This window comes from Orbilia oligospora, assembly GCF_000225545.1.
Source record: "Orbilia oligospora ATCC 24927 unplaced genomic scaffold scaffold00004, whole genome shotgun sequence".
In the NCBI taxonomy this organism is placed as follows: Eukaryota; Fungi; Ascomycota; class Orbiliomycetes; order Orbiliales; family Orbiliaceae; genus Orbilia; species Orbilia oligospora.
In genome coordinates, this window is record NW_011645561.1 from 230,437 (window position 1) to 254,442 (window position 24,006).

A 24,006-nucleotide genomic window follows, 5' to 3' on the forward strand; every position below is an offset into this window, starting at 1 on the left:
TTTAGCAACGTAGTCCCAACAAAGTTTGCATCGTTAAAATACTGAAATAAGGTATTATGCTAACTAAAGCATATGCATAAGTTAGTCTCGTTCCTAGACGCCGGCTAGCTGGCCACAAGTGTTTCAATATAATAGTTCCATTGCATGGCTTTACGAACTCTAATTTCAGGACATTAAATTCGCTAAGCATATGCGCATGCGCAGCGCGCAAGTACTTTGAAGTTTCGGATTGGCGTTCAGAATCTATAGTAGTAAAGCGTAATTCATATATGTATACCTACTGCATGTTTGAAGTAGATAATAATATAGCGATTAATGCAATTCTTTTAGTTGAACAAAAAAATATACAGCCAAGAAGAGTATTTTAGCAAGAAGTATTGTCCCGTACCCAGACCCGGCCTGGGGGCAAGACATCCAAAATCTTGTGACCTGGCTAGTGTAGTATTAACGATAGGACAGTCCAATGTAGGTCGGCCCCGGGTTTCTAGCGGTACTGCAGTGTTATTGCACTGGTTGAATGGTTTGTATGGCGAAGTTGTGTTGTTCTACTTCCGCCGAACGCGGCGGAGCAAAAGACCTGGTCTCGACAAAGGTACGTAGCCTTTCATCCGACACGATTATCACAATCATAACTACTTAGGTAATACCATTGCGCAGTCTGAACTTCCCAGCCTTCGGCTTTTCTTCATCGGATACGGAAATTTTCGCCCGCACCATTCTCAAGCCCACGGACAGGAACGGAAACCCGGCTACGGATTTACTAAGACGCCTGTGCAGTCTAAGAAGCTATGGAAAGAAGACGAAGAACCCGTAAGGGCACACGGAGCTGTTGGGAGTGCAAGCGGAAAAAGATCAAATGTACATTTTCAATACCGACTATCAATACCTGCGACGGCTGTAAACGCCGGGGAAGCTCCTACATCGGCCAGGAATTCCCTGAAGGTCCTGGGGATAATCGAAGACAACTTGGTGATAGAATTGGCGTAGTCGAGGAGCTTGTTGGACAATTAATCAACGATTCCAGAAATCCCATCCTGCAGGAAACTTCACTAGGGGCAACCGCTCCAGGTGTATCCCTGGAAGCCCAAGCAGATTACCAGCACTCAAGTACATCTCCCTACTCTGAGGGTTTGATTACAGCTTCTGAACTCCCGGACGCCGGGCGCTGCCGTTGGTCTACTTTGATATCCGACACTCTCGATATTCATGGGGAACAACGATCAGGAGATAAATACGCTAAAATCTCTCAGGCTCTTCTGGAGGCTTGGCCTTGTTCAAACGACCGGAATTTTTTATTAGGTGCTATTGTTGGAAGCACAGGGTTCTGCGGTGTGGTTTGTACGCCGTACTCCGGCGTCGTCGGGTTTCAAAAGCCTTCTCCAGAAGACATACTTCGACCCCCATCACAAAAAACTCACCCGGTCTTAATTGCCCGGAAACTCATCAAGGTGGCCGCGTATCTACAAGGGTTCGCTCCCAAAACAGTCCAGCAGCTCACGGGGTTGAGTATTTCTCATCACGATATCATGCATCGAGCTGTTGAAACCGCGGTTCGGCTAGTAACTAGCAACGAGGACCTTGTCGTATCAGTGGAAGGTATTGAGAGCATAATGATAGAGAGCATGTTTCAATATAGCGAGGGAAATCTTCGTCGTGCATATCTATCTATGCGCCGCGCATTAGTGCTTGCTCAAATGATTGGTCTCGACAAAGCGGAATGCAACAACTCGCCATTGTTGAAGTTCATCGATCCAGAGACCCGTGTATGCATTGACCCGCAACAAATGTGGTTTCGGCTTCTTCAATCCGACCGATACCTCTCATTGATGTTGGGGTTGCCACAAGGAACGGCGGACACCAATTTTGCTACCCCTGCGGCTTTGGAGGGTCGAACTCCTATGGAGCGCATGGAACGGATTGATTGCTTAGCTGCCGGACGAATAATACAGCGAAACTCTGCTGATATGCAGGATTTAAAGGTGACCCAAGAAATCGACAAATTGCTACAAGACGCTGCAGCTTTGATGCCGCCAAAATGGTGGCTAGCGCCGGATCTTACGTCGAGGGCTATTGACGACAAGGATGCTATTCAAGATACGATCCGGCTAATAAATCAGACTACACACTACCATCTACTAGAGCGTCTTCATCTTCCATATCTCCTCCATTCATCTACGGATCCTAAATACGACTATAGCAGAATTACAGCTATTATTGCCAGCCGGGAGTTACTATCACGTTTTGTGCCGTTTCAAGGTTCTCGGACTGTTGGGTCTTTTTGTCGTGGCCTCGATTTCCTCGCCTTCACTGCCAGTACCGCGCTGTGTCTAGCACATATCAATTCCCACCACCAAAGAACGACGCAGCTTGATGGCGGAGGTGCACTCCTTAGCTTTTTGACCCACCAACGGCCCAGCGATCGCGGTATGCTTGAGCAAGTACTTGAGAATATGACGGATGTAGCTCGAACTCGAAATGATATAGCTGCTACAAAGATTGCCAGTATCACCCGTCACCTACTCTATATCGAGGCCGATGCTGCCTCTGGCGGCAGTTATACTACCAATTCTTCCTATACTAACGATGGGGAAGAGATAGACTACAACGGAAAGATCAGTGACGGTGGAACAGTTTTGAGAATATACATCCCATATCTAGGTACAATTAAGATTGAGAGAGATAGAATCTCTAGGTCTGACACGGCGTTGCCGCCGACAGCAATTTCCAACTTTGACCCACCCCAATCTGAGGTCTTACTGACAAATTACGAACAAAACCAAGTACTTGGGGATAATTTTCTGTCCGACTCTCGCCAGCCAGGCTTTAATTCTGATGGCTCTACGTTTACGGACGCACAATGGTTTGTCCCTAGCTTGGATCTCGGTAACGAGTGGGATTTACAAGGCGTGGACCTAGCATTTTTCGATAGTGTCTTCCGATTTTGTGGTGATGAATAATCTTACGACGAGGGGCAGATGGTCGATGGTAGATAGATTGGTATAACAACCAACAAATAATAGGTGTGGTCGGTCTTAAGCTTATGAAACTGGTGACTTGTGTCTCTGAGCCATGCCAACGCATACTGTATGCTGAACTGTTGGAGTTTGAGCTTGAGGATGTTTGACAATATAAACTTACCGTAATAGGAAATTATCCCGTTCTGGTTAAGAAAATCTTCAGACGATGTGTACTTCGTGTTATCTGGTACCAACGAGACCACAGACGATTAATAAAGATGGGAATACCACGTCTACAACACATGTTGAGGCAGCATTGTGTTTGGCTATCATTTGATGGCTTGGCCTCAAGGCTAGGATCTGGTCTCGTTGGTACCACCTGGGATCGCGGTTTACATGGTGATTAAAAAAGCTTGCACAGTTAATTGGTTCTGAGGTTGATTTATACTATGACTGAATGGATAGCCAAGGGAATTTATGTCGCACTAAAAGTAGGTGTAGAGGCAGGGATATGAACTATGACTACTATCTATGCTTATGAAATATTGTAAAGGCGTTTTACGATAACCCTTAGCTTAGATAGGTAGAGAGTATGGATTTAAATGAGTTCTACAAAATGTATGAAGTATGTCGATATTAAAAGTTGCATTTAAATCCGCCTACCCTCTAGGCTTAGATGTATGTATGTACATGGAGATATGTGCAGGGCTACACGCCCTGCATCTGTAATACAGGGAAGGGAGGGCCACATGCCGTGGCCCTTCCCTTTAGGACATTCGTTCCATGTTCATAGCGCAACTTTTGCGCTAGAACGTCCCACGCCGTTATCATAACGGCGAGCAGTCCACTTGAGAGAATTAGTATTTGGGCCGTACTGGCCAGAATCGGTGTTGTTATGATGCCATTGTTGGCAATCATCCGTTCGACGGACAGCAGGGCCACCAATGGCCCGCTGAAGTAAACCAGTAAGTAGTGGGCGGATTGGTACAGCGACCTAAATGCCCAATTGAGGTCGTAGGCGGCAGAAGCGTTGGGCTTGGGAGGTTCTGGCCGGAATACGGCCTTTAGAATGGAGAATCGCGTAGGGTTTATCGAGCCCCTATGCTCTCCGATTCGCAGCGTAACGACTGTTGCCGCCGGGGTGCTTTTGTATCCACGTACTATATCTTGTACGTGGATGTAGAGGAGGAGCGAGAAGATAGCCGAGGATGCAACGGCAGCAAATGTTGCAAATCGTTGCCAATGGTAGGCGCGAAGGGGAAATACCCCTAGGATGGCGGCGGCTTCCAGAGTCATGCAAGGAAAGCCGGGAATGGAATTGAGGCCGGTTACCCAAAACCAAGTTGCCAATACCGATTGCGCGACCGACAGACCGTTCTGAAAGACGAGGGGAAAGTCTGCCCTCAAACGTAGTCCCATCTCCTTCTCCTCTTCGATTCCGAGGTCGCCGGGCACCAGTATACTCTTACAACCGTGCTCACGATAGAGCCGTGCTCTGTCAACGGCGGAAACGTAAACATTTTCTTCAGAAAATATTCGATCCCAGGTGTATGATTCCGCGTAGAACATGACGACTGTGAGGTAGTACACAATGAGGTGGTCGATCGATAGGCTAGTACCATTGGCGAGGTTTGTGACAAGGCTTACGAACAGAGAGACGCAGGTAAGGTTTGTTATGCCGCGTACGGTGCTTTTACGTCCCCAGCTCCTACGGTAACGAAGGAGCATGGTTGAAAGCCATTGAAGGTAGAGGCCGAGACGAACTCCAAGTCCATAGAGTTCACTGCTGCCGTGAATAGGACATCTCTGTGGGAGCTCTAATTTTGGAGCAGGCGCAGCTAGTCGAGGTCGAGGGATTGGAAGAGCAGTGACCGGCTGCTGGAGGGCTACGAGGGCTAGGAAGCAGAAGAGAAGAAAGGATTTGTAGAGTTCCATGGCTTGAATAGTGGTTGATCGTGTGGGCGTGAAGTTTTAGGTCTCACTAAAACGTGGGAGATGGTAGTAGGTTCGGTGTCTTTTTTTCGCAAGGTGGTTGTAATGGAGATGATAGAATCCCATAGTTGAGGATCTGGCGACGAGAAAATAGAATCCAAGGTATGTGTAACACTGAAATGGGATTAATTCAACGACATAGGTATTATTTGATAGTCGACTTTCAATACAGCGCCGAGCCCAGATGCACCCAACTCCCAACAAGTACGCTATATGTGGACATAATCTTCAGCGTTAATGTGTTGAGAATGTGGTATATTTTTGGGTTACATGAGGCTGTCCAAATTAGATTCAAAATGCTATCGATATATCGTCTTTATAGCTTTAAGTTACGGTCGGTTCTCCTAGCTATCCGTATCTAGAGCTCTCGGCTGCACGTACCACCGCCCATGATGGGTTTGAATAATGGAAACCTTATAGTCCTTTGAGCCTTCGAATGCGGTGTCCTCACGGTATCGATATCCAATACGAGATATTTTGGCGACAGAGATGCGCGGCTGCACAGTTTGCTACTCGTGAATACGATATGCGGCCAATAATATAGTCTCTAACTTGACAACAACGGGCATACCGGCAAGAATCCCGCTTGAGATTCAACGTAGTCTCGTATGACAGACACGGTCCACTACAGCACAATCCAAAACCTATTACATAACCGAGTATCTTGGTCTTATCGACGATGGAACAGCGTGACCCGAGCGACTATAGAATTGGATGGATTTGCGCACTACCTCTGGAATTTACAGCTGCTGTCGCAGTCCTCGATGCGGTCCACCCGGACCTTCCCCACGATGAAAACGACACCAACGCGTACAGGTTCGGTCAAGTGGGTCAGCAAAATGTTATTGTTGCGGGTTTACCCTCTGGAGTCTACGGACTGACGTCTGCAGCAAGGGTTGCAACAAATTTGCGACGAAGCTTTCCGTCGGTAAAATATTGCTTGGTTGTTGGAATCGGGGGAGGCGCCCCGATTTTACCAAAGAACGATATCCGTTTGGGAGATGTTGTCGTAAGCCACCCCATCCCGGGTTGTGGGGGTGTATTGCAATACGACTATGGGAAGCTTGTGAACACTGGGAAATTCGAGCAGACAGGCGTGTTAAACAAACCGCCGGATATATTTCTTTCGGCAATCACAAAGTTCAAATCGGCATACCCGCCGCCTGGCAAAGAAATAGAAGAATTTGTCTCAAGGGTGCTGAACAGCGGCTCAGTTGACTCAAAAATGTTCTCTCGCCCATCCCCCGAAAGTCACTGCGACAGGCTTTTCAAAGAGTCCTACGAACATTTTTCAGGTGATGAAACCTGTTATCATTGTGATCTGGATATGGTTGTAGAAAGACCTCCCCGCTCGTCAAACCAACCTGAAATTCACTACGGCCTTATCGCGTCTGCCAACCAGGTCATGAAACATGGGGCTACCCGTAGCCGCCTCAGTGAAGAGAGAAACATCCTATGCTTTGAAATGGAAGCAGCTGGCGTTATGGATCAGATTCCATCCTTAATAATCCGGGGCATCTGCGACTATTCAGATAGCCACAAGAACAAAGCGTGGCAGCACTACGCTGCGCTAGTAGCTGCAGGATATGCGAAAGAATTACTACTTCAGCTAGGACCTCCGCAGACTTCTAAGAAGCGAAAGAACCGTGAAGATGACACTATAGAAACAAAAGATATATTCGAGTGCTTGGAAGCTCTTGGTGGGACGAACCCTACAGATGATAAAAACAGAATAGAGAGCTCGAAAGACAAGCCTATTGGTGATTCTATATCGTGGATCTTGAATGGCCAAAACTTTAAGCAATGGCTTGCAATCAAAGATAAGCCCATTCTGCGGATTTCTGGAGATCCTGGTAAAGGGAAAACAATGATCATGATTAGCCTGATTGACCACATGACGGAGATGTTTGATCGAGATACCGGTAGCAAGATCGCTATATCTTACTTTTTCTGCCAAGCTACCGACAGCCGTCTGAATAACGCATTGGCTGTAGTGAAGGGTTTACTGTCCCAACTCATCTCGAATCCACGATACCCAAGCCTTGTTCGGTATCTTAAGTCGGAGATTGATATACGAGGCAAAAACTATTTCGAGGATCCGAATGCATTTTATGCTCTAGAGCGGATACTATTAAATGTCTGCGCTGACCCGCAATACAATACTTTCTACTTTTTAGTAGACGCTTTAGACGAGTGCATAGGAGACCTCGATAGACTGTTGAAGTTAATTTGCTCAACTTGCGCGAAAGCAAGTAGAATTCGTTGGCTAGTTACCAGTCGAAATCGCCCGGAGATTGAAGCCCAATTTGAATACGCTGGACTTCAACTCCAAATCAGCCTAGAAGAGCACGGTGAGCAAATCAATACGACGGTCGAAGCCTATATTCACTCCAAACTCCAAGAATTATGTATAAAAAAGAGGTATCGTGTGGATATCCAAGAACAGGTTGGTCAGCTTTTGCGAGAAAAAGCCGGTGGCACATTCCTATGGGTACACCTTGCTTGCAAAGAATTGGAAAAGGTATATTCCTATAATGCCGTGGCCACTTTAAACGGGCTGCCGTCTGGGCTAAATGGATTTTACGGTGAGATGCTAAAATATCTGGACCGTTCCGGCTATAATAACGACGTTGAGCTATGCTCCAAGATATTGTCGGCTATGGTAGCAGCATTTCGGCCTCTTAGCTTGCAGGAGATGGTAACAATCGCCGAGCTGCCTTCTGAAATGAACGAAATCGATGTCGAGGTCCAAGTCAAAAGCTGCGGATCTTTCCTGACTATCCACAAGCGCATTGTATCTTTTGTCCACCAATCGGCTAAGGATTTTCTTGATAACAACATCGGTTCACGTCTCATTATACCCAATGGTCTCGGATATCAACATCAAGAAATTTTTACCCGGTCCATGCGGCAACTTGAAAAGGAATTGAGGACGGACATTTGTAGCCTAAAGCGCTTGGACTTTGCTGTTAAAGATCTTAAAGCGGAGCACAGGGATGTAATTGATCACCTTTGATATGCCTGCTATTACTGGGTAGACCACCTGGCTTTAGCGGAGCCACGAATGGCCAAGGCGGAGTTGGTATTAAAGTTTCTTGAAGAACACTTATTACATTGGATGGAATTGATGATACTTCTGGATCATACGTTCGACATTGTCACTATGGCAAAGTGGTTGGGGACCACCATGGAAGTATGTCAATAACCTTTTCCCGTCCCTTCTAGCTATACCCCCACGAGTGTTCCGTAGCTTACTGATATCTAACTGCTTAAATTTTAAACTTAGGGAGCGTCCAATAAATATCTTGAAACCCTTCTTTACGATTTTCGAAGATTTTCCCAATATCACAAAGCTGTGGTATGCAACACGCCATTGCAACTCTACTCATCGTGCCTCGTGTTCTCCCCCGAGCACAGCATTATAAAATCGCTTTTTCGCCCCATGGTGCCTAAGTGTATCCGACAAACGCACTCTCTAAAGAAAGAGTGGGGATCTTTGGTCCAAATTTTCCAGCCCCCAAACAAGGGTACTCTCTTTGATATTGGTATGATAGCCTTATCGAACGATGATAAAACCCTTGCAGTTGGATTGAAACCTGGTACGCATAACTTGATATTATGGGACGTATCCTCAGGAGCAATCCTACAGCATCTATTAACCTCTAACGGAGATGTGATTAATTGGCTATCGTTGGAATTTTCGCCAAACAATCAAATGATTGCGGTAACAGCCGAATTGCGACCAATGCAAGAGCAGGGGGATCCAGCGGCGAGTCCTAGGAATTCAAGAGTTAGTATTGGAATATGGAATGTGGCGTCTGGAGAGCGTACGCACGCTTGGGAAATCCAGGAAGTGCCACACCCTTGGCGGACATCCATCATCTGGATTCCCGGTAACGCTCCAAAACTAGTTTTTGCGAGTACGCTGAAGGATCTATGGCTGCTGCACGTTGATAGAGCATCTGGATCGGTTTCGGATCAATTCTACCAAGCGATATCCAAAAACTATGACGAGTATGGCTGGCGTAGAACAAAATTAGCCTGCAATACCTTTGGCGATCGATTGGTGTCTGGGGCTCAAGGCTATCGTTCTATTCTGCTATGGAATATAGGTTCTAAGACTCTTTCGCGGGAGTTTGACTTGCCATGTGAACCTAGTTCTCAGGTTCATCAAGGCATGCAGGAAATTTCTCTAATACACTTTGCTACGAGTCATCAACTCCTTGTGGCAACGCCCAGCGGGTTTTGTATATTGAACCTAGATTCAGGTTGTATCGAGGGAATAGTTGAGGTTTACGCCTCTACGCGTCAGCCTCAGCTCTTGCGAGATGGAATGTGGCTAGCTTTCAACCCTTCCCGAAATATTAATCCATTCCCGGAGTTGGAACTATTTGAAATATATGATGCATATTCTGGGAAACTCCTCAGACAGTTAAGATTCGACATCCGGACCCTGGAGGGGATGGCAGATTTCCCACGTCCGTTAATTCTAAATTCTAACGCAACGCAATATTTTACTGCGCATGAAGGGGCAATTGGGATTTTTGAGATCCCCTCGGAAGATGCGCCACATGAAGTACAGCTGGCGTCTCCTAGTAGTATGGCAGCATCCCCAAATGGAAGGTACCTGGCTATTTGCCAGCGTGGATTTATAACACTTTGGGATTCTGAATCGATTTCTCCGCCGCAGACATGGGATGCTATTGGAGATGAGTCTGGGCGTGAACTCCAGAATCGAGAAAATTTCTCGCTGGCGCTAGGTGGTCGTGACGACAATGGAGTTACTGAGCTAGAGTTTTCCCCGGATAACAACCTCCTGGTATTTCGTACGAACCGAATTATCAAAATTTGGGATGTACAATCCGGATCACTGCTAGGCACTCTGGATGATTGGTATGATTGTTTATACAGAGAGCGGGTTGCAGAGCTAAGGGTAAAGCACCTTGATCAAGAGGCAGGGACCAATAGCCCAGATATTAGATCTGACTTCTACGATCATCCTTATGAGACTGATAGAGTGTGGTGCAAAGGGTTTTCGTTTACTGGGAAGCTGGCGTTCATGTCCAGCTGGGACAATGATGCTCGAGTTCAACTTAGGACGTTCGATCCTAGTTTAACGGTTAAAACAACTTGCCTTTTAGTCAGTTTTAGAACCCAGTACGACCGCTCGAATCCGGATCCGTTTATGAACTATACGTTTTGTACAGATATAAAATTTTCGCCTGATGGGTCACTGCTAGTGACGGAAAGCTGCGGTGTTGTTACGCTGTGGGATACAGCATCTGGTCAAAAGCTTTGTACTTTTGGTGGCGAAAACTGTGGAGTGACTGGCTCCATTCCCGATCGCACGCTGACAAACTTCTCTTCTAATGGTCAAAAGCTTATTGTCGCCCTCCATACAGAAAGAAGCCTACGGTTTACCATCTACAGTTTGGAGCCATTAAAACCTGAACCCGTAATGGGATTATCCCATACCCAAATCTGGTCATCAGATCTTCTACTGCCGCAAAACTTGGTAGCACCGCAGCTATCATTGACAACTGACCCCTTATCTTTAATATCAACAGGGGGTTGGTTTCAATTCCCTTCCATGACTCCTATCTTACAACTGGATGACTGGTTGTGGTATGAAGGAGAACGGATTCTGCACCTCCCATTTAAAGCCGACAGAGTAAGCGTTGTAACGAGTTACCGAGACCTCTGTTTTCTTGGAACTGCTTCTGGTGTCATGATGGTGGTGCGAACTCCTTACAAATGCATGGAACAAGTTCTCATGGAGGAATCATTTCTAGAGATGTCCTTGCAAAGTTCCTCGAGAAATGATACAAATCCAGATCAAATGTCATCAATTTAGTTTAATTTATAAATTGCGTTTACTCTCCTACCCCTGGAACCCTCGGCATATCCGGTAATCTCTCTCTCCCTAGACTAAACGTCCTGCCATGCTGCTGCTGCTCTCTCCTGTTTGACTGTATCGGCACCGGTGCTTCTAACTCCTGTCTTGGGATTTCCCTCAGCGGCACATCATCTGCAACCTGGTTCTCAAATATTCCACTGCCACTAGCACTTCTCGTCGCTCCTCCTGTCCTTTTCCGCCCCATCTTTGGATTGCCCTGACCTTTGAAATATGTATTTCCAATATTAATATTACTCCTACTATTACTATTTGCCTCCAATTCTCCAATATCTTGTGAAGTATTAATTCCTAGGTAGTTTCCGCTTGTGTCGTAGCCGTTAGGACCTGGTCCCCCGTCGCCAGTGTATCGGCCATATCCTACACCATCCGCATTAGGCCATCCCGTTTCTATGCGTCCTTGATTCTTAAAATTCCTTTTATATAGCAGCCACCCCAGTAACGAAACAACCGCCATAAATAACCCGATACCGCCGCCTACAGCGCCTCCAATAATTGCTGCTCTATTCGAATTTCCTGAACTCGTAGATGGTGCGGAAGTTTGTGTGGCAGTTGAAGATGGTATACTGCTGGATGTAGCCGAAGGAATACTACTGGAAGATGTTGTGGTTGTATAGTTCCCCAAAAGATCTGTGTAATCCGGTGTTCCGGGGGGACATCCATCGACTGAAAAACTTCTAACGAGCATTCCATTGAGGTTCGCGCAGTCGCCAACATTGATTTCCTTTGTGGCAGGTTCTTGGGAACAGTATAGATCTGCGTAGATTGTGACTTAAACTCCAATTTCCATATTAGCTAAATTTCCTAATCCCAAACAAAGCATCTTTTTGCTGTAAGAAATTAATGAAGGATAAACACACCCTCACATCCTGGATCCAACGAATCAATACTGACGGAAATAGTATTTGGCGTTGTTATACTCTGACATTCTCCATCTGTATGTCCCGGCTGTGGACTGCGCGGCCGGAAAACACAGTTCGCATCGGTGAAGGCGTTGAGAGTACTTATCGCCTGCGCTGTCGGGGAGTATATCAATAAACTTAAAAGAAGGCTGGCGAAAAAGTCGGATAGGCGTGGACGAGTCGACGAGGCTTGTAATAGTTCCATGGTATACGGTATTTGCAATAGTATTAAAGGTTTCGAAGGAGTATTGAGTTATCGAAGGAGTATCATATAATCAAACCAAGCATGAATTGTAATAGAGTGGGGTTAACGGTTGAACTTTTGTACTATAGAATATTTGGCCCAGCCATTCTATGGCTATACGTATCAAAGGAAGGTATAAAGATTATTTTAGGGCTAAAGTTTGACAAAAGAAAAAGTTGGATTGCGCACAAAGATTTCGAATAAGTGGCAGCACAATACTATTATATATATGTCTCATCCAAAAGTGTAACACGATTGTTCCAGCTGGACGGGAGGCAGCCGTTGACAGTCGGCGAAAGGAGGGGGCGACTTTCACATATGCGTGTACGTGATTCTTTGTATTCAATTCTACAAGCTGGCGCTCCCTCGCTAGCATTCTTGGGTATTATAGAGATGTATATGTAAATACACAGGATCTCCTCCGTAGTGGTTTCGGTGGTACAAAGTTATAAGAAATCTCAAACCGACAGGAAATAGAGAATAGACAGCCTTCTCGAGTGACACATCCCAAAAAGAATTCACCCTCGAGGATCTAGAGTCGTTTTGGCCGTGATAAGAGTCAAAACGTTATTCTCAAAGTCTCAACCCTGGTTGATCAAGACATATGCATGCATGCGGCTGGAAAGCTCTGGTTTCTCAATACTTTGTAGTATTATGCCAATAAACATGCCTAGGACCATATGGCCATGCAAGCCCGCAAAATTCGGCACGGATCCCCAAAAGGTATTTGCATTTTCCCGCGAGTTGGCGAATCGGTCAGCCAATAAAATCCTTGAGTGCCATGTTTTTGCGCTGTCGATACCAACTCGTGGTCACGGAGTTTGCCAAGCCAATGAATTGTCAGCGTTCTTGTTTAGTGGCGTATCTGAGGAATGCTTGAAAGCTTAATGGTTTCTTGTGTAATGAAGGGTTAGTGTGGAAGGCCTGGATGACGTGGTACAAGAAGGGTCTTGGAGAATCCGGAATCCTCCGGCAAAAGCAGCTGCTATAGAAGTATGTTGTCGCACAGCGGAGGTGCCGAAGGCTTAAGGCAAGAAAATGGTTAAGTCTCGTTAGTTTCTGGCGGGATGGTGTAAAATGCATGCAGACACGGGTGAGGTTTTGATACTAAAAGATGAGGCTGAAAATTTGGCGGAGGGATTATGTAAACTTCGGCAGGATGGGAGACAAAGACGCATACATTTATAAACCAATAAAATAAGTAATATCCAAATTCCTGCGGCAAAGATATCTAGATACATATACCGCAAAGACTTTCTGAAACGTAAATGTGCCTTACACCAAGTCCAAATCTTCAGAGAATTCAAGAGGTCTAAAGGTTCTCCGAACCACTGTGCGTTATGTATCCTTTCGTCAGCTTATCAGCCCTGGCATTAGCGAATTACCATGCATGATTATGAAAACTGTACATATGCGGGAAACTAGACTATGCGTCTTCCAAATTCATAGTAATAAGTTAGATACAATCATTTTTGAACCAAAAAATATGTAAATAATTAGGCATGAACCGCAGTTGGTTTTCCAGAGTTGAAACTGTACTCTCAGGATGTGACAGCCACAGCTATACAGCCAGTACAAGCTATGAATGTTTGGAAAGGGCTATCTAAAGTCATACTAACCCCATAGCCATAAATAGTCTCGTATTGCAGACGCGGTCCACACTTTGTGTGGAGCAGCGCAAACGAAATTAAAGACATCTCAAATCCTAGTTGTGAGGATTCTACCAACAAAATTAGGAAGGGCGAGGTACCGAGATTATATTACCAGATCCTCGCTACATCTACGGACCCGCCCACCTCGATATAGGCAGCCGTTATGTGTTGTTACTGTTGGGTCACATCACAGGTGCTTGGCGCCAATATCATTCATTCTGCAGCAAATACTTGTAAACCTCAAATCTACGCTCAAAGTCTACTAGTATCGGGTAAAAGCTAGCTGTGTTAATTTAGGTATACAGGCAGCACTTTAGTGGCAACTTGAGTAGTTCTAGACCTTAATTTTATGCTAATATATTAATGCTGTCTGCCGGCTGGCTATTGCAAATCTGGTGTAATATCCCTATTGCGCCATTGTACATGTGAATGTATAAAGGTCTTGAATTAAGAGCTTTATGTATTGCGCTCTCGCTGGGCTGTGCTGGTATCGTGGGCAAGCTCGAGTCCGAGTGGCGAAAACGACCGAAAAACAAGTAGTTTCTTGGTAAACGTACATTAACTACTCTGTACCCTCTGCCGGTTAGTTAGAAGCTAACGAACTGGCTGTGGTCGACTCTTGTGGTCGACTCGTGATTTTGTCGCGAGGTGACCATGCTGGTGATAGTATATGTCACGTGACCGCTACCATGCCTGTGAGTTTCTCGCTTCGCCAAAGCTTCAGTTCCAGTCCCTCCGCTCGCTCACTGTGCTAGCTCAATATCACTATCACAACCATCATTATCAAAAGAAGATGCCACCAACAGGAAGTAAACGACCGTTCTCCGGCTCCGGTTCCGGGCCCCATCGTACCGGCCCAAGGCCTCAATCCCACAATCCCCAACAGCTGCAACAACCAGCTCCAACAGGTCCCTACATCTCGATGTTTACAGAATTCCGTAACGAACTAGACGAACACCAAGACCGTCGAGAACGGATCATAAAAGCTAGTCGTGACATTACAGCTGCTAGTAAGAAGATGTATGTTCTCTATCCATTGCCATTCGCTTCTAGTAAGTGGGGATGGTTGTTTAATGTATATATATTCTTGGTGGTAGTATCTTCTCCCTCCAGCGTCTCCGCCCTACAACATTACCACTCACCACTTCACTCCCCCAAAACATCAACAATGAGATCTTACAATACGAATCTAAAATCCAAGATCTTCTGGCATCGATAATTCCCGATCTTCAGGGTCTGGACGGTCCCAGGTGGCAACGACAGATCTCGCCGGGATTACAAGAATACATTGAAGCCATCGGATTCCGTCATTATCTTCTTAAAAGAAAGGTTATGGAATGGGAGGAGGCGGATTGGTATGTCAGCGGGCTACACGGCGATGAAATTCTGGGAAGGAAGAAAAAGAGTGAGGAAGTGAAGGAAGATGTGGAGATGATTGATGTTGTTTCGACGCAGCCAATTGAGACTTCTTCCACAGCGGAAGGTGGAAGTGAAAAGAAAGAAGAAGAAAAGAAGGATCTCAAGGGTATTCAGTTAACAAAGGAAGATTATGTCCTTGGATTATACGACATGACCGGCGAAATGATGCGTTTTGCTATCACAAGCGTTGCTACTACGCCGTTAGCCCAGCTGCTAGGTGCTGCCAAGGATTCTGCCGATGGGAAGGCCGTGAGTACGCCACAATGCTTGTTGCAAGATCTTCGGACGCTACAGTCGGCATTCGAAGGATTGGATGTGGGCTTTACAGCATTCGGGAAAGATGCGGATAAGAAGTTAAGGGTTATGCAGGATTCTGTCAAGAAGGTCGAATACGCGTTTTATGGCATGGTTGTCAGAGGTAGTGAGAGGCCCGAAGGATGGGTCGCTGATTTTGACGCCGGAGGTAGCGGTGGCGGCGGCGGTGATAACGAGTAATTGTATCGGGAAGTTTTCCGAGTTTACTTTTTAATAGCATTAGTATGGCGTTTTATGGATCCGGAAACGGCGTCTCTCTAACAAAAGTTCTGACTGATAAATACTTTAAAGAAAAAAAAAGATTACTTTTTATCAATTGGTCTGATATAATTAATACTAACTAGCTGTTTTACCGTTAATTTTCGATTATATACCACTGCGCTAACGTCAAACCCTCCAGCCCGCATTAAGATTCTTCAATTAAATGCTACTCGAATGCTGCCCAATCTTTGAATAATAACCAATTCTCCGGGGCGAGCCGTCGCTTTGTCCGGGTATCACCACCACCCCAACTCTCATAAAGCCTTTGCTTTATCTTTCTCCATTCAATCTCCTAGCACGGACCTCCCTCAATGCCCTGCTTCCACTGAGAAGAGCAACCGGCGAGATGACAGTGACAGCAGCAAGTGTCTGGAAAATATTGATCTGAGTATAATACGCGAAAAACACCGCCTCAAACGCCAACAAACTGGCAAAGAAGATTGGATGAGCGACGGGGCTTGCCGCAAGAGACTTTGGGAGATGGGATAGATTGGCCGAAAGTCCGAACCACTGTTTACGTGTATAGTTAGTTAAATGCTTTACTTCTTGGCGTAGTAGATTTCAAGTCGTTGGAGAACATACAGTACCGAACAATCCCGGCAAACAAGCCGCAACGGCGGCCAAGAATACCAACGAAATAACCTTTGGTGGGGACCTTGGTTCGGCACGGAAGATATGGTGAATCTCATTGAGCTTCTGGTACTTCAGTGGCGGCTCTGGGAGGGCCTTCTTGGCAGCCGCGTCAAGGACCGGGGTAATTTTGGCGATTTCGATAGAAAGTGGTGTCGATTGGCCGAAGGAGCCCAAAACTAATGTAAAGCTAAGAGATGGGGCGCTCAAAAGCGCGACGGGGATATCCTTCTGGGTCTGTAATTCGAGTATACCATTAGATACCAGGCCTCTCCGAAGTGAGTAAATGACTATTCAAGCTCTTACGAGGTCCAATCGAGCCTTTCCTGACTCCTTAACATCAAAAGAAAAGAATGATTCCAATTCAGACTCGGTATCCTTAACAAAGAGGAAGAGTTGGTGGGGTCGCTTGGCTGTATCGCCTTCCTTTGTCGTAAGCAGTATCTTTAAAGAATCGGTATTTTTCAGAGTCAAAGCATCGGATATCGGGGATGTCGATGTAAACCTATAATTATTCCCCCAAATGAATGTTAGATGCACGTTCTCTGTTTCATTTAACCTCAATTGCCGATATAAAGAAGCTATGTAACATACTTCTGCTTGGGACCTGCTTCGGCACCCTTCTGCGAGATCTGAAGAGTGGCATCGGCGAACGTCCAGGCGGATGGAGTAGCAGCAGACACCCATTGGCATAATAGCAGGCCTGCTGCTAGCAGATTGGAGGTCGGTAGGAGCTTCATGGCTATTTTCTGTTGGGAGGAGGAGGATGATGAGGGATGAATGGGCGTTCGGGATGCGGTGACGTTAGTGGTGGTGGTTGCGGGTTGTGGTGGATTTGGGTTACGTGTCTTGTGTTTGGTAATGACTGCCGCATGTGCCGCATGTGCCGCACTCACCACTTGTGCCAATCGGTACAACATTGCAACATGCGACAGGGAATTTCACACTCCGAACATTCGATATGCTCATGGTATGCGGAAGTTAACTTTACATCGAGTAGTTATCATCAAAGTGGTTTACTGTTAAGCAAATGCACAGATTTCTTAAAAATATAAAACCATTCTGTCTGAAGCCCTATATACTGATATATAGACTAGATGCGCCTTCCCAGGGCCAGTGAGAACAAAGCATTATCAACATAACAATTCTGCTGCTCTTAGGATATTAATCACAATAGTACTTATTTTATATCTACTATACAACAACTAGTTTAATTGCCTATCTAATATCAATATGGTAGAGAGAAATGTCAAGGTGGCAATTGTATGTATGCTTCAGAACTTAATTAATATATGCTACTCCCCTGGCGTATATGCAAATACGTCAAAACCACTCCTTTTTCACGGCCTTTTACCGCTAAATCTAGCTTGTGTGATCATGGCCAATGTACTAGACCAAAGGTTCATGAAATGTAGGTAGTCATTACTGACTTCTACCGCATCTCTTCGGACCGGCTTGTCGGCAGTTATCCACTCTCTCAAGAATCCCTTCATACATGCAGCTGCCGTTGCCGCCGCGTACCGTTCCCATACTCCATTTTTATGGCTATCTGAATAATTACAAACACCTTTGATGATAACGGTGGGAAAGGCGTCCCATATTCCAGCAGCTGTCATCTCAAAGGCGATAACATTATCCTGCGCAGCAATTTTGTCTCTATGATAGGCGGACATCATGGATAAGTCTCCTGATGCAACGGCTCCAAAATGTATCTGAGGACTTTGTATTCCCATTTCCCCCTCAAGCGCCCTCAAAGATGCACCTGAGCCTCCAACCGCATGTTTGATCTTTTCCAATCGCTTACGAGTGACCTGTTTCGAATCATCGCAGCCGTTTTCAGTGCAGCTCAGCCCAAGCGCGGTATCACAAGTTGCATCATACCTATCTTTGCAATCAACGCAAACAGGCTGGCTTTTACTGGTATGGTGCTTGTGGATATAAGTTGGTTCGAAGAGCTTGTCTTGATCTGCGCCTGGATATCTCAATGTCCCAAAACCTTCCTTCGCAGAAATATCCGCAAGGTAAAGGGGGATGTTCTCTATTAACCTTGTACGGCAGCGGTATCCCCCCATCTTTGCTAAGAACGCTCGAATTTCGTGATTCGGTCGGCTCAGAATTTCTTTGTGATTGTCGTTTCTAACAACTTGATCCGAATACTGGTGTCCAAAATCGTATTCAACGATTCCTGTACTGATTATTATATCGCCGAGCAGGATTTCGTCGTCTTCCTCGTCGTCCTCGTCAGATTTATTCTCGGGTACGCCTCCGCAGATACCAACCACTAAGCAAAGCTTAATTCCTAAGAAGCTTGAACGGAGGCTTGCCGCTACGTTGCCTGCTATCGTTTTGCCTACACCAGGCATGTATGTCAAAACCACTGGGTGTTTGCCAATTAGACCAGTGGTATAGGCATTAGGATCGCCCGGCGCTTTTCCATATGCATGGCTACCATTTCCCTCCCAGACCTCATCGAGCAATGCCTCGACTGCATCAAATTCTACCTTCAGAGCGCATATAATAGCGATCTCAAAGTCGTCGCGATAGTATGGTCGGCGCAAGATAGCCATTTTGTAGTACCCACTAGTAAATACCAAAGAACGGAATCTCGGGGCGACTCGGACAAATCTGTTTTCGTTTAGGCAACGCTGGTGTAATATTTGCAATAGTACTCAAAATGAAGATGAATTATTGAAGGAGATATATATTCAGGGGCTTGTTTTTTGGCACTACTAATTCTATTATCAGTGTCTTCGAGGATAGTTGGTCGCAATTCCTTTCAGAGGCGGGAAAGCAGGCATCATTAAATAGATTCTGGACGCCCTCGAGACTCGTTGACGGGGTAGGAAGGAATGGGTTTTGCCGCTCGCCGCCACATCTTTGCATTTGCGAAGCGCTTAAGCAAACATGCAGAGCAAGGGTCTTATGGCGGCGAACCTTTTGCTTGATACGGAATTCATAGTATCGAGCTCTGATGGGCTGAGGCCTTGCTTAGATAAATTTTGATCGTTATAAATAGTCTGGCGGCAAGACATAGTAATAGTACAAGTGTTGTATGCTGAATTCGAACTGGTCTCGAAGGCGGATGGTAGGCGGACGGTATGCGCACATGCATATGCTTTCTGAACAACCAGACAAGGATGACAGGGCACCAGTTCGTTGCAAAATTTGTGTTGCCGCTCACCAAGAACCAATGCCGCATAAAATAATAGTCAGCAGCCGTTCTAGATTTCCATCCCCTGTTCACTCACCAGACCCTCATCCATTCCTCCCCCACACCACTTCAAAACCCCCAAGATGTCGACTAACTTCCCCTAACGATACCTCCTCCTAATAATAAATCAAGCGTCTACGTTATAAATCCCTACTGCGCAAATGTTCATCGGAATCGCGGCGCTAGTCCTCGCGGTCGGCGCGTACATCTACAAAGAAGGTCTCCGTCCTCATGAAATCCTCACACGCCTTGCAGGCTCATTTGCGTTTTGGGGGGCCACCGGTCCTCAGAGGACTATTACGGATGGATCCGATAGTAAAGCGTCGATAAATTTGGAGAAGGTTAAAGGGGGTGGGAATGGAACTGCCGATGGAGGGTATATAGCTGGTCTGCCTAGCCGGAGGGATAAGGTTGATATGGTGGTTGTAGAAGATGAGGAGGAGGATCCGACGACACCGACTGCTCCTGTGAAGATAGAACTCTCGATACCCGATGTTGAGGTGGAGTCTAAGGGAGTACGGTCGAGGAAGGGCAAGGCTAGACGAATGCCAGACGACGACTCGGATGAAGACCTTAGTGTACCGATGTTCCCGGCGCTGAACTCGGCACAAAGAGCAAGCAAACCGGCTTCGGTACCACAGGCGCCATCGTTGGTAGTCCCCGGGAGCATGGGCCCACCACCTCTACCAGTCCCAAAGTTGGCGACAGGACCACCCTCATTGGCTCTACCGTCATTTGCTGCACCAGGCCTTATGCCGCCACCCCCAATACCCATGCGGAAACCCGCCGGTTCGAGTGCTGCGAGTGCTAGAAACGCTCAGTACGCTCGGCCAGGCGGATCTTCATCTTCCTCGCTTGGTGTACCACCGTCGGCTTCTTCTCTTGCTGTCCCACCTTCTGCATCCTCTTCATTAGGAGTTCCTAAAACATCTTCTCTCCAACTACCACCCACACACTCCCAACCTCCGCCAAAGCCTCGTCAAAAGGTGATCCTCACACCCGGTCACTCACCCCTAGATTGGGCAAACCATCAACGAAATCTGCCATTCGTCCCACTTCGTCGCATCGCGCCTTCTGAGCTAGCAACTCACGGTGCTCGAAAGAACGAAACGAAGACATACTGGACAGTATTAGAAGGCAAAGTGTATGATATGACACCATACCTACCATACCACCCTGGAGGCGAGAAGGAGCTATTGAGGGTGGCTGGGAAAGATGGCACAAAGCTGTTTAATTTAACGCACCCGTGGGTTAATTGGGATAATATGTTGAGAGGTTGTGAAGTTGGAATCTTAGTAAGTGAGAATGAGATGCTAAAGAAAGAGGTCACAGTAGATAGCGGCGCGGGTGGTGAAGAAGAGGATCTGGAGAGTATGGATTAAAGATTCATTTGCATAACTGTACGATAAGGCAAGATTCATTTTGGTCTCACGGCTACACTATCATTAGATGGCGTTTGTGGGTAATATTTTGCTTTGGTATTTGTTCATAGCATCGCATTAAGCATTAATCTTGTCAGAGATTTCGTTTGTTCTTTGTTTTGCATATCTGTAACTTGGTCTGCATTTATATCATAACTCGAATCAAACTTAATTATATAGAAGGTTAATAATCCATGGCATGATCCATGATGAAGCTATACACGTGTGCCACTCGAGCTAGTACTAAGGAGTCTCTCACATTACATAAGCAATTATAAACCTTGTTACCACGGTTCCTAAGAGTCTATTCTAACGACGGCAACAACACGGGAGACGGGTTTGTGAGTTAAAGTTATCGAGTCTAGAGAGATATCATGTCAACATGTATGTGAGCATTTTAGTTCTTGTTTACACATAGTACGTCAGGTCACAGATACTGTGTATAAATATTAAAACTAATTAACATTGATATAATATCGTCTCAAAAAAAAATGAAGGGAAAGAAGAAAAAGAGTAGTCCCTCGATCGTGACACGTAAGGGAAGCATGGTCAGCGAGTAAATTTAATTGATTCCTCTCAATGTAGTACGAAGACCCCTCTGTGCCCTTCTCCTATTCACTGCCGCATTTCCTCGCGAGCTCCCTCTACCCTTAGCAGTTCGCAAATTAAGCAAAGTAAAGTCAGAAGCGCGAGCGTCAGTCGTATCGAAGTTCAAGAGAACAACTTTAACAATCGTTGCTGAATTCCTTAGGATTCTAAGATCTTCGAAGACCCTAAAAAAGGCATCGATCCATGAAATATCGTCCGAGAGGCGTTCTCCAATGAGAGATGCGTCCACCACAATTATTACCCGAGGGAGCGTCGATAATAATGCGGTAAGCAAGTTAAACCACTCAGCTTCTGTGCTAGCAGTCCTAAATATCGATGCGTTTACGTTCCGGGGCATTGTATTTGAGTTGAGCTTGAGGATCTGGAAAACCAAGTATTTGAGAAGATCAACAGCTGACAAAATTCGATCCCTATCGTCGTTTCCAGGCGCGGCTTCCAGAGCCCATATTAACGGGATCGTGGGCCGCTTAGCGCAATGAATCAAGTCCGCGCCAAAGTCTCGGCATTGCGCAGGAACTCTTATGCCAGCTCCCTTAATTACCATTGTTGAACTGGTGTCCACTGTCACCCATCCTCTGAGCGTACATAGAAGCTGTGCGTCCACAAGATAGCGGCGTGGTTCGCTGCGTCGGTTACTCAGCAGTTTACAATACCGTAAGCTAGCCTCTGGATCGATATATCTAGTCCGGCTGACAAAATCTAGTGCTGAGGAGAGTTGTAAATCCCGGATTCCAGGTGATATCTCGTCTGGCCAAGCTATTGTTAGCGTTAAGCGTTCGCGAGCCGAAAAAAAAAGTCGAGGAGGACGCACCGACGAGAAGGGTTTTCATGCTAGCTATCATGATATGCATATCTCTTAACTCCGCCTGAGATGCCGCTACCGCGAGTTGGTCAATTTGCCGGGACTGCTCCGATATATCCTCAAGGATATCTTTGAAATGCAGCGCAAACGGTTCAGTTATCGACGATACCGCCCGTTTCCATGTTGGCTGTTGGTACCATTTCACCGCTCTCATGAGAAATTTAATGATATGGGCGTATAAAGTCTGGATCAAGTGCCTCATCTGAGCTGTTGGGTAAAGTATGGCCCGTAGCTCCATTCGTGGCAGTGCAACGGCAATTTTTGTTATACCTTTAGCTAATTGTACAACAAGCTCCTCGTGGTTCATGACTCCCTGTGTCGAATAATTAAATAAAGTTAGAATCAATAATTCAAAAAAGTCTCGTAACCAAACTGTTTACGAGACTGAATCCGGAACAGATATGTAAATACATCTGATATTCTGCAATGTCGACATATAGAGTGCGATACTAACCTGGAACAAGAACTTCATAGTGCCCCAAGCGAGCGAGGCATATTCGGGATGGTGCTGAACCATGACATCTAAGACTGTACCGTAGTACATTATACGGGAGGAAAAAATTCGTAGGTATTGTTGTAGTTTTTCCGATTTCAGAGTTTTAGACTCGTGTGCCGCTTTGAGCGACTCGACGGTAGTGATAACATCGGATAACGTAGTGTGATTCTGAAGAAGAATCTTCTCGTCGACTTTGCTAAAAGTAGTTGAAAATATGCGAACTGCTTCATCATATGCATCTTTTGCGGGGCTAGATTTCAAAGCATACAGAAGTCTTAGCAGTCTCGAGGCTAATCAGAACGGGTGTTGTTTTTAGGCTTGGCTGCATGCAGTGTGAGCACTCAGTATTGTAACCAAACTGTGATGAGCACCTGAGGGCCTAGGTCCTCGATATCACTCCACGCAGCATAGTATTCTGTCTCGTACACGGACCTGGAAGGCATATAATATCTAGTATATATGCGTGTGTATATACAGATAAGACAAAATATGAATATTGGAGGATGTTGATAGGCCGTGAATTTGCACTTACTCGGAATTATTGTTCCAGCTATAAGACTGGACAGCTGCTGGGGTCCTTGAGTACCATTCTGGGAAGCTCGATGACCCCACACATAAATGATGGGCAGACATTTCGCTGCGAGCTACCTCCACATGCACAACTGACAGGTAGTAACCAGCGTTTAATTTCTCTGTTTACTTGAAGACCGCTCGAAAGATTTATGTTCAATTCTTCTTCTTCTTCTTCTTCTATTAAAATATTCCAAGGAACCGGAAGGGGAGGTTCGTCCCGCACGTGTTCCTCTCGCGCCGACCACCCATACCCCTGAGGCAGCCTTGTCGCAGCCTCGTCACATTATCCTCTTACTAAACCAACTACCCTGTAAATCGATGGATCAGTCCCTTAACTTGTGGCTTCTATATGCCTGCGAGGTTTGCATAGTACCTGGCCTACTCAGGTGTTAACTTCTCGAGATCTCAAGTTTATAAAAGGCTGATCTCTTATCGGGCTAGGTACTTAAGGAGCTACTTGGCATGCATTAACATATACCTAGGCATATATCAAGAAGTTTCTTGGCATTATATCTATCCCCAACGTTTAACTTGCAGCATGTTAACGT

At 45.9% G+C, this 24,006-nt stretch overlaps 10 protein-coding genes across 10 annotated transcripts; 5 read left to right on the plus strand and 5 right to left on the minus strand.

The window, feature by feature from the left end:
* Positions 1 to 788: 788 nt before the first annotated feature.
* AOL_s00004g69 (uncharacterized protein) lies at positions 789 to 2,957 on the plus strand (the record flags this gene model as incomplete). Its single annotated transcript, XM_011118719.1, has 1 exon — positions 789 to 2,957. The coding sequence occupies one exon, from the start codon at positions 789 to 791 to the stop codon at positions 2,955 to 2,957; it is 2,169 nt and encodes a 722-aa protein (XP_011117021.1).
* A 708-nt stretch (positions 2,958 to 3,665) lies between these two features.
* Positions 3,666 to 4,892, minus strand: AOL_s00004g70 (uncharacterized protein; the record flags this gene model as incomplete). The annotated part of the gene is made up of 1 exon (XM_011118720.1): positions 3,666 to 4,892. The coding sequence occupies one exon, from the start codon at positions 4,890 to 4,892 to the stop codon at positions 3,666 to 3,668; it is 1,227 nt and encodes a 408-aa protein (XP_011117022.1).
* Positions 4,893 to 5,628: 736 nt separating this feature from the next.
* On the plus strand, positions 5,629 to 7,965 carry AOL_s00004g71 (uncharacterized protein; the record flags this gene model as incomplete). The annotated part of the gene is made up of 1 exon (XM_011118721.1): positions 5,629 to 7,965. One exon carries the CDS (start codon positions 5,629 to 5,631, stop codon positions 7,963 to 7,965), a length of 2,337 nt encoding a protein of 778 aa, XP_011117023.1.
* Positions 7,966 to 8,112: 147 nt separating this feature from the next.
* AOL_s00004g72 (uncharacterized protein) lies at positions 8,113 to 10,803 on the plus strand (the record flags this gene model as incomplete). The annotated part of the gene is made up of 2 exons (XM_011118722.1): positions 8,113 to 8,142; positions 8,236 to 10,803. 2 exons carry the CDS (start codon positions 8,113 to 8,115, stop codon positions 10,801 to 10,803), a joined length of 2,598 nt encoding a protein of 865 aa, XP_011117024.1.
* A 19-nt stretch (positions 10,804 to 10,822) lies between these two features.
* On the minus strand, positions 10,823 to 11,970 carry AOL_s00004g73 (uncharacterized protein; the record flags this gene model as incomplete). The annotated part of the gene is made up of 2 exons (XM_011118723.1): positions 10,823 to 11,634; positions 11,724 to 11,970. 2 exons carry the CDS (start codon positions 11,968 to 11,970, stop codon positions 10,823 to 10,825), a joined length of 1,059 nt encoding a protein of 352 aa, XP_011117025.1.
* Positions 11,971 to 14,454: 2,484 nt separating this feature from the next.
* AOL_s00004g74 (uncharacterized protein) lies at positions 14,455 to 15,575 on the plus strand (the record flags this gene model as incomplete). Its single annotated transcript, XM_011118724.1, has 2 exons — positions 14,455 to 14,681; positions 14,759 to 15,575. The coding sequence occupies 2 exons, from the start codon at positions 14,455 to 14,457 to the stop codon at positions 15,573 to 15,575; spliced, it is 1,044 nt and encodes a 347-aa protein (XP_011117026.1).
* Positions 15,576 to 15,926: 351 nt separating this feature from the next.
* Positions 15,927 to 17,206, minus strand: AOL_s00004g75 (uncharacterized protein; the record flags this gene model as incomplete). The annotated part of the gene is made up of 4 exons (XM_011118725.1): positions 15,927 to 16,166; positions 16,239 to 16,523; positions 16,593 to 16,791; positions 16,881 to 17,206. 4 exons carry the CDS (start codon positions 17,204 to 17,206, stop codon positions 15,927 to 15,929), a joined length of 1,050 nt encoding a protein of 349 aa, XP_011117027.1.
* A 420-nt stretch (positions 17,207 to 17,626) lies between these two features.
* AOL_s00004g76 (uncharacterized protein) lies at positions 17,627 to 18,853 on the minus strand (the record flags this gene model as incomplete). The annotated part of the gene is made up of 1 exon (XM_011118726.1): positions 17,627 to 18,853. One exon carries the CDS (start codon positions 18,851 to 18,853, stop codon positions 17,627 to 17,629), a length of 1,227 nt encoding a protein of 408 aa, XP_011117028.1.
* An 805-nt stretch (positions 18,854 to 19,658) lies between these two features.
* On the plus strand, positions 19,659 to 20,879 carry AOL_s00004g77 (uncharacterized protein; the record flags this gene model as incomplete). The annotated part of the gene is made up of 1 exon (XM_011118727.1): positions 19,659 to 20,879. One exon carries the CDS (start codon positions 19,659 to 19,661, stop codon positions 20,877 to 20,879), a length of 1,221 nt encoding a protein of 406 aa, XP_011117029.1.
* Positions 20,880 to 21,480: 601 nt separating this feature from the next.
* AOL_s00004g78 (uncharacterized protein) lies at positions 21,481 to 23,518 on the minus strand (the record flags this gene model as incomplete). Its single annotated transcript, XM_011118728.1, has 4 exons — positions 21,481 to 22,274; positions 22,339 to 22,702; positions 22,844 to 23,135; positions 23,418 to 23,518. The coding sequence occupies 4 exons, from the start codon at positions 23,516 to 23,518 to the stop codon at positions 21,481 to 21,483; spliced, it is 1,551 nt and encodes a 516-aa protein (XP_011117030.1).
* Positions 23,519 to 24,006: the final 488 nt, after the last annotated feature.